At 58.1% G+C, this 9111-nt stretch overlaps 1 protein-coding gene across 1 annotated transcript; it reads left to right on the top strand.

Annotated features, from left to right (window-relative positions):
* Positions 1 to 2264: 2264 nt before the first annotated feature.
* Positions 2265 to 7469, top strand: CHADL (chondroadherin like). The gene is given in 6 exon segments (XM_063323759.1): positions 2265 to 2516; positions 2518 to 2610; positions 3955 to 4122; positions 4206 to 5867; positions 6541 to 6707; positions 7085 to 7469. Coding segments are annotated over 6 exon segments (2568 nt in total). The 3' UTR covers positions 7311 to 7469.
* Positions 7470 to 9111: the final 1642 nt, after the last annotated feature.

The following is a 9111-nucleotide window of genomic DNA, read 5'->3' as shown; positions in this document are numbered from 1 at the left end:
GCTTGAGGGCAAAATTGAGACATAAAAGAATCTGTATTTTCTGTAAGTCTTGAACCCAGCGTAGCTTTTCTTGGAGGCCCCTGGCCTCTTGCTGCTCTTCAGGCCCCTCTGCCCTGGAGGAGGGGTGTGGAGAAAAGGAACATGATGCAAAACAGAGATGCAGAGACGGAGTCAAGGGGTTAACCCCTACAGGAGGCCATCTGCAGCGGGTTCCATGGAGCGTGTCGCGTGTGCAAGGCTGTCCCAACAGGGCCTGCGGAGGTCAGAAGGATGATGCTGCTTGTGCAAAGACCTGTGGGCCAGGTTGTGGGGAGAACCTTTGCGGGAAGCTTTGAGTAGCCAAGCCATAGCAGAAAAAGTGTGAGATGTTGATCCTTAAGTTTCTTTCAAAAGCAAACAATATTTAGAAACAGGATTTTCCTGGTCCTGGTGTTTGGTGTCAAGGTGAGACGTCTATAGGGAAAAGGCGGGCTGTGAGGGTAGAAGTGACAGGCTTCTACCTGAAGACAGATTTGCTTCTAGGTAGGACATGGAATCAGAAGTCCCTTAAAATTGGCTTATGCCTCAGGATTAGGGGGGCAAAAAAAAAAAAAAAAAAAAAAAAAAAAAAAAAGAGGATGGAAATTGCTTCCTCTGGTTTCCATTAGAAGTTGCTCCCAGAGGATGATGTTTCCCAGCAGTGCCCTGGAGGAACATGGGCTCATTGCGGTGCTGCTTCAGCAAGTCTTGTGCAACCGTCTCACCCCAAAAGCACCACAAATGTTGGAAGTATTTCGAATTTGAACTTCATTAGCCCAGCAAAGCAGTGGTGGGCAAAGAGCTGTGTCTGTGTGGGGCAGTTTTGGGGGTGTCCGTGAGCAGTGAATCCCTGTAGCGGTAGTAACGGGATGGGGCTCCTTGCAGGCAAAGGTGAAACATCTTCTTTAATGCAAAGCAAAAGCATCTGGCCTGGCAGAGGTGGGTTAAACCCCAACAAGTGGAAGTTCAAGTGTGCTGCCCTCATGTCCCATGGCCCACCAGAGAGCTCAAAGTCCGACTAGCTCCCTTGAGCCTCATTAGATGCCAAAGATGGAAAGATCATTGCTGGGGACATCATTGCTGGGTAAACGAACAAACTAAAAGCCTGTGGGGAGGCTGGGGAAAGGGCAGATGTGCTACTTGGTGCCCGGTCACCTGGTGCCGCACCTCCACCTCCCTGTGGCCCACCCTCAGAGCCCAGGCCAACATGAGGGAGGTGGTGTTGCCCACGCAGTCAGCCAGGCGGGGCTTGGGGAGGTGGTGGCCTGGGCAGTGGGGAGCAGGACAGGCTGGGGGTGATGGTGGCTGCAGCGGATGGTTCCACGTCAGCCAGCAGATGGGGTTGCCACTGAGATGCAAGGCGGCCAGCAGCTGGGTGGTGGAGGTTGTAGATCAGGTGGATGTGGTCAAGGTTCCCCAGTGGAGCATCATCACTCACCTCTGAACATGACTTTGGCCACCTCAGCGAGGGTCTGTGGGAGCTTTCTTCCAGCTGTGGCGCATCCCACAATGAAGCTGAGCCTGCGCGAGGGGCTTCTCCCTGCTGTGTGCAGGGGACAAAGGGAAAGCGGAAGGCAGCAGCAGAGACATCAGGGTGGGAGCAAATGCAAACACCTGGCTCCCAGCTGCTTTATTTTGGGGCAGCTCCTCAGCTCGCCCCAAACTCAGTGCCAGACATGGAGGTGTCAGCCAGCCACCAACCCAAAAGAGGTCGTGGTGATTTGGCACAGGCAGAGAGTTCCCTGGGCCGACTCCTGCCACCCTGGGGCAGGTTCATCCCCTCTAGGCCTATGTCCCCAGTGGTCCTTTCTGCACAGCAGAGTGGGGATGAGCATCAGAGCTGGCGCCCCCGAGCTGCCCCCCTCCCCGCATCAGTGCAGTCGGGCGCTTGCCCCATGTCGCAGGAGCACTGAGCACCCCTGGGAGCCTGTGGGGACAGAGGGGATGCTGGCCCGAGGGGGTGGCCAAGGAGGCTTTGGCCATCTGGCTGTGGGGAGGCTTGCAGACCCCGGCCAGTGTGTCCATTGCCCACAGGTGGCACTGGGACATACTGATTCTGGCAGCTGAGATATTGATCAATTAAGGGAAGGGCTTGAAGGGAGGAGAGCCAGTAGTAGCAAATCTTGCATTTTCTTGCCAGGCTGCAGCTCTGCTGGCATTCCCTGGGAGAGCGAAAAGCAGAGCTGAGAAAGAGAAACGGCAGAGTTGAGGAAAAAAAAAAAAAAAAAACAACCCCAAAATCTTCAATGGTCTTCTGCAAGCAAATGGTGTTGCACCCAGGCACTGCCGCCCGCGGCCTCTTTGAAACAAGCAGAGAAGCAAAATCAGGCGAGCTGGGGGCTGTAAATGTGGCACGGCCCCACAGCCCGGCTTGTCAGCTGCCTCTTTCCTTTTGCTCAGGCTTACCGCCGCTGCTGCAATTTTGGCTGGATGTCACCTTTCTGCCCTGCGCCTCTGTAGCTCCTGTGACTTATGCAGCCAGGAAAGAAAAGGCAGAGCCCGGGAAACAGCAAGTGCAGGTCCCACGGGGGCTCCGGCCGGGCTGATGCTGTGACACGCCACACAGACTTTGGCTCGCCAGCCCCCCGCGAGGTGAGGGGGAGGCCATGTCTGGGGTCACTGCCCTCTCCCCAGGGGTGCTTTACCCTTCCTCCCCCCCCCGCCTTCCTTCTCCTCCTCCTCCTCCTCCCGCGTTTCTGGCTCCGTCCGGCGAGCGCTGCTGGGAAAGCGACACAACGGGGCCCATTCAGCTCTTGCTTCTGCAAGGAGAGCAAACACCGGCGCAGGAGCTCGGCAGCCGCTGGACGGGGGGGAGCCGCTTCCCCCTCTATCTTTGCCGCCTCTTGAGGAGCAGGTACCCTGGTCCCCTGGTGCGTGATCCCCCAGGAAGGGGTGGCGGGACGGTGCCCAGCACGTGGCGGTGCCCAGGTGCGGGACGCGAGCTCAGCTGGGACATCGTGTTGGTGGCACTCGCTGGTGGCCACGCTGGGGAAGGGGTGGTGGGGGGGGCTGAGGCAGGGCTGGCTGCAGCAGTGGCAGGAGACAGGAGCATGGGACCACAGGGGAAGGTGGGCAAAGGGATGGGCACCATGGTGGCCCCTGTGGATTGGAGCCTTGCAGACCCCACTGCTGCTGCTCCCCAGAACTTGGGGGGGGGGGTGGGGGGGGCGTGTATTGATCATATGTGCAGCCCCACCACCCCCTCTGCTCTCACCCCAGCCTTGGCCCCTCTCTGGCACCTCCACCCCAGGGGCTCCCTCCTGCCTGGCCAAAACCAACCCGTCCTTCCTGCAGCTAAACAGTGGAGATCTATTCCAAAAACTGCTATGAATAGCTTGGCGGGGGTGGAGGGGAAGCAGGGAGCATGCAGGGTGGGAGGCGCAGAGCTGGAAGGTGGCCGGGGTGCTGGAGATGGGACATTTGCAATTAAAAGAAAGGTGGCAGCTCAGAAAGCCAGTGTGATCACATCCCCTGGATAGCCATATCTGCTCGTCTTAGAAAAATACAAGCCTTGGTTGTAGGAGGAATATTGATACGCTGTACAGATCAAGAAAATTTTATGCTAGTGATATAAGAAAAAGGGGGGGGGGTGTCTACTCCAAGCCAGTTCCCCACGAGCGACCCTGTGGCCCTGACAGGTCCCTCGCCAGGTCCTCCCAACTCTCCCTCAGGGAGTTTAGATAACCAGGGTAAAAGCTCTTTCCACGTGGAGACCTGCTTGTCTGTGACCTTCACCTTTCGCTCTAGATAATTCTTTTCTCCTTCTTCCCCCCCCCGTTCCTTGCTTATAACCTGTGAGATCACAGTGTGAGAGCAAGAGAGGGTGAGACCTGCCCCACTGGGTCACAGCAACAGCCCCCATGGCACTCGGTGTTTGGGGACACATGGGGGCCTGGCCCCTCTCCTGGTCTCACTGCCATCTCTCCCCGGCCACAGGTGCTCTCCACCATGAGGCTGTCCTGGGGGCTCCTGCTCATGGTGGCCCTGGGGCTGGAGGGCACAGCTGCCACCCGCTGCCCCAGGCCCTGCGTCTGCGACAACCTCCGCGCCCATGTTCTCTGCCTCAACGGGAACCTGACGGCCATCCCTGACACCATCCCGCAGGTGGGAGAAGGGACGGGCAGGGGGAAGAGGAGGTGGGGATGGCAGCCCTGGGGTAACTCGGCGTTCATTTGTGTGACCGACAGCTCACCAAAAAACTGGACCTTCGGGGTAACAGCTTCACGGTCATCCCGGTGGGAGCCTTCCTCGACACGCCGTACCTCACACACTTGGACCTGCAGCGCTGCAAGGTGGAGAGGCTGGAGGAGGGGGCTTTCCGGGGGCTGGGAAGGCTAGTCTACCTCAACCTGGCCTCCAACAGCATAGCCCTCCTCTACCAGGAGTCCCTGGATGGGCTGTCCTCCCTCCAGCAGCTCATCCTGGAGGGGAATCGTATTGAGGAGATCCAGCCAGGTGCTTTTGGCCGTCTTGGGTCACTCACTGTCCTCGACCTGAGGGCGAATGCCTTAGTCTACCTCCCAGACATGGTCTTCCAGGGTCTGCAGGTCCTCCGGTGGCTCCGGCTGTCCCACAATGCTCTCCATGTACTGGGCAGCGAGGCCTTTGCTGCTCTGCCCGCCCTGCGCAGGCTGAGCCTGGACCACAATGAGCTGCAGGCGCTGCCCGGCGAGGCCCTAGCCAGGCTGGATGGGGCCACCCGCCTGGACCTGGGCCACAATCCCATCACCTACGTGGCCGAGGAGGCCCTGGCCATGGCCTCCCTGAAGCACCTCTTCCTGGATCACGCCGCCCTCCAGGACGTGGCGCCTGATGCCTTCGCCCGCAGCCCCCAGCTGCGTACCCTGGACCTCCGTGAAAACCAGCTGCGGGGGCTGCCACCCCTGGCCGGGGCTGAGGGGCTGGCAAGGGTCAGCCTGGCCGGGAACCCCCTGCTCTGCTCCTGCCTCCTGCGCCCCTTCCACGACTGGCTGGTGAGGGCGCGGGTGCAGGCGGAGGGGTCCTGCACCGCACCCCCTGCCCTCCGTGGCCGGCCCCTCGACTCCCTGAGGCCTCCTGAGATGAGATGTGGCCGCCCTCAGCCGCCTCGCAGCCCCACTGTGCCATCGGAGCAGCCGAGGGTGGACGGCAGCGGGCAGTGCCCCCGGGGATGCACCTGCTCCCCCGATTTCCATCATGGGTCCTGCGAGAACAGGGACCTGCGGGAGATCCCCCAGGGCTTCCCCGGGGACACCCGCCTCCTCGACCTGCGCCGAAACATCTTTGGGACGGTGCCACCAGGTGCCTTTCCCGGTCTGAAGGAGCTGGTGTCCCTCCACCTGCAGAGCTGCAGCATTGGGGTGCTGCAGCCCGGAGCGCTGCGGGGGCTGGAGAACCTGGTCTACCTCTACCTCACCGACAACCGCCTCTCCACCTTGGCAGCCGCAGCCTTTAAGGGGGCCCCACGGCTGGCCTACCTTGACCTGGACCACAACGCCTTCACCCACCTGCCCGCGGGTGCCTTCCAGCTCCTGCCCAACCTCATCTCCCTCCATCTGCAGCACAACGCCATTGGGGAGCTGGCGGAGGGTGACTTGGCCGGGGCCAGGGGGCTGCGCTGGCTCTACCTTGCTGGGAACACCATCGGGCACATCACTCCCGCCGCCCTGGCTCCCACCAAGATGCTGGAGAAGCTGCACCTGGAGGGAAACCGCCTGATGGAGGTGCCAACATCAGCCCTGCGAGGCCTGTCTGCCCTGAGCGAGCTGAAGCTGTCCCGAAACCCCATCAAGCGCATGGGGGACAGTGCCTTCCTGCCGGTGGCCTCCAGCCTGCAGCACCTCTACCTGGACAACATGGGCTTGGAGCAGGTGCACACAGCTGGGGACCAGAGGGGCAGGGCCACTACAGGGCACAGCTGTAGGTCCCATCTTGTTCCAGCGCCTCGAATTCCCAAGGCTCAGGAGATGCTCCAGAGCCTGGCTGGGAGGAGAAGCTTCCTCAGGCTCAGCCTGGAGCCTTGTCTTGCTCCAGCCTGTCCCCCAGCTCCCCCAGGACAGCCTCGCTCCCTTCGATCCTTGAAGACACACAGTTTCAGTGGGGCCCCGACCATTCCCCAAACCACCCTCTTTCCCCAGCCATGGCCATATTTCTCCTGCCTTTCTATGAGTCCTGTGGGAATTTTTCACTGCTATTGCCCTGAAGTCCTCCATCCTCTAAAGAAAGCAATGTTAGCACCGTGCTCGTAAGGCCCATCCACCTTTAACAGCACCCAGGGATTGCTCTAAGACATCCTGTGTGTCACCTTCCTTCTAGGAAGACTGAGCGGGGTCTAGCGAGTCCCAAAATGTGACCGAAACTGGTTGAGTTAATTAACAGTTCCCAAGCACATGTACTGCTGTTTAAAACGGCTCTTTCATGGAGCCTCCAGGTTCAGAATGGATTCTCTCAGCCCCGCCCCAGGCTGACAAGCAGTTGCAGGGGCAGAGGTTTGCTCCCCTGCCTCCACCAGGACCCCCCTGACTCACCCTCGCTTCGTTGCAGATTTCCTCCGGTGCCTTCGCTGGCCTCGGTCCCAAGATCAGAAGCCTCTACCTGGAGAGCAACAAGATGAGCAACATCCCCGACATGAGCAACTTCACAGGGCTGGAGATCCTCAACCTGAGGGATGTGCCTTTCCACTGCGACTGCCAGCTCCTTCCCCTGCGCAGGTGAGTGCCACGAAGGGGGGAAGAGCCCTGGGAGACAACCCAGGGGACAGCTGGACCCTGCAGCACCGGACGCACTAGCCCATTGCACACTAGCCATTTTGGGTCTTCTCCTGGGCCACGCTGGCCATTTTGTGCCTTCTCCCATGGTGCCGAGGTGGAGCACTCACCTACGTGCGAGGATGGCGGTAGCCTGGGCTTTCCTGGTGTAGGGAAAGCAGCCACAAGCTGGGGGGGGACAGATATTCAAAGCTCACCCAGGTGAGTCCCTGAGCAACCTGGTCTGGCTTTGAAGTGACCCGTGCCCACTCACAGACACAGTTTTGCCTCTCCCCTCACCCCGTCCTGCTCCTTTCCCTGATCTCCTGCCACATTTCCAGGTGGATCGACAAACTCAACCTCCACGTCGGGGCCACCTGCGGGTCCCCTGCAGAAGCCCGGGGCCTGAAGGTGAAGCTTTCCACCACTTTCCAAACCTGCCCTGGCTGGGGCCGAGGCGAGGCTGGGGGAGCCCGTCCTGAGAAGACCAAGGCTGCAAGGAAGCCCAGCAAGAAAAAGAGATCGGGAAAATCACCAGCCAGAGGCTTCAAGAAGAGCAGAGCTTAGGAAAAGCACGCAGGACGCAACAGAGCCCTACCTACAGCCTGGTGACAGCAGTTCTTCTAGACTTGTCCCCAGGGTGGTGACATGGATATTGCAGAAGGTGCAAAGGAGAGAGCCTGGTGCCACCAGCGCGATGCTGATTTGCCAAAGATGCCGTGTTGTTTTTTGCAGGACACAGGGGCACATTACCCTGGAAAAAACTGGTGCAAAAGCTTCTTGTAGTGTTTGCAACATGCTTTGATGATCAAACAACAAAGCCAAATACTTGCTTTTTCCTCCCAAGGCTCCCTCCAGCCACGCGGAAGAGCTGGAATCCACAAGTTTGTTTTTGTTTTAAAGAGCGCTGTGCTTTCACGGCTTCCAAAACTATTGAAGAGCCCCGAGCAGGACTGCAAACAGCACCTGACGCAAGATCCTGCACTGGCTCAAATCTTAGAGCAGAAAAGTTAACAATTATCGTCAGTGAAAACATTGCCTGAATTCCCCACAGCTCCTCAGAATTAAACCAAGCAGATTGAAACCTCTCTATTTCCCGCAGAGTTTGATCAGTGGTGCGATCCGTGGAATGGGATCACTGATCCCATAAAGGATCCCATCATAAGCGATGTGCCCAACCTACTCCCCGTGGCAGCCCAGGTTAGGACCCTCCCCCTCCCCCCGGCCCCATTTTAAAAGCAGAAGTTTGTTCAAATTGAGATGGCTTTAAATGGTAAACAACTCTAGTCATGAAATGCAGGGCATGGAACTGTTACAGCAAAAAAAACCCAGGAGGAAGGAAGCCAAAGGTGTTTGGAAATTATCATCCTGTACAGACAGGTGTCCCTACAAGCCCAGCTTTTTGACGAGGCTGGGGAAAGGCGGTAGCCCAAGAGGGAGGGGAAGAGAGAAACACCACGGCTTTGCCCTGAAACAGGATCCTCCCGCATTGAGACATCCATTGCAAGCCGGTGATCGGCAGAGCTGCCGGAACAGGCAAGCAGGCCTGGGCAGGGAAACCTCACTACAGATAAAAATCCCCCCCGGCCCCCCGCCACGATCACCCCATCATGGTTTCTCCAGGAGCCCAGGGCCCTCCACGGGTCAGCAGGGACGGGCCGAGATGGTTTGACGCAGACCCTGCACGCTTTTTCCACTTGTGTTTCGTTGCTCCCCTGCAGCCTTTTCTCCCCTCTCTAGTTAAAGGCTCCGTTTGCCTCTTTAGAAGGGAAAAGAGGAAGGCTGCCTTAATTGCTCCCAGTCTCTACCCTTTGTTTTCCAGGCTGTAAGTTTGCCAAGCATTTTTTTTTTTTTTGGTCATGAACCACTGTGCAAAGCAGGAACTGTTTTGGCATCACAAGCTCTCACCTGGAAACTTGAGGGGAGCTTGGCCAAGGCAGCCATTTCGTGGTCAAGGCAGCCATTTTGTGGCCAAGGCAGCCTCCTGGGCAGCCACCATTTCCCTGTAGGGTTAACAAGGCACCTGCCCTACAGCCGGGCCCTTCGGTGGCACCAAGAGGCAGGGCACTTCCTCACCTGCAGGAAGTTCACAAGAACCTGCTACAGGAGATTTAAAACTGTTTTTCCATCACTGTCGCCACAGTGACCTTTCTGATTTCTGTCCTGAACTTTGATGGCCAGTCTGAGGAGAGAAAGGAACGTTACAGTTTCGCCCTAAAATGGGAAATGGCATTCCCCACCTTAAGTTGTTCATCGCATTCTAGCGATATTCAGCAGAACTGGCAAGTAGACAGGGGCACGTGCACAGAAAAACCCTATTGCATGCCTCAAAAAAACCCCAAGCCAGCCCTGAACGGCACAACACACT

Source organism: Chroicocephalus ridibundus, chromosome 1 (genome assembly GCF_963924245.1).
Source record: "Chroicocephalus ridibundus chromosome 1, bChrRid1.1, whole genome shotgun sequence".
Taxonomy (NCBI): domain Eukaryota; kingdom Metazoa; phylum Chordata; class Aves; order Charadriiformes; family Laridae; genus Chroicocephalus; species Chroicocephalus ridibundus.
This window is presented reverse-complemented; position numbering and strand designations above follow the sequence as displayed.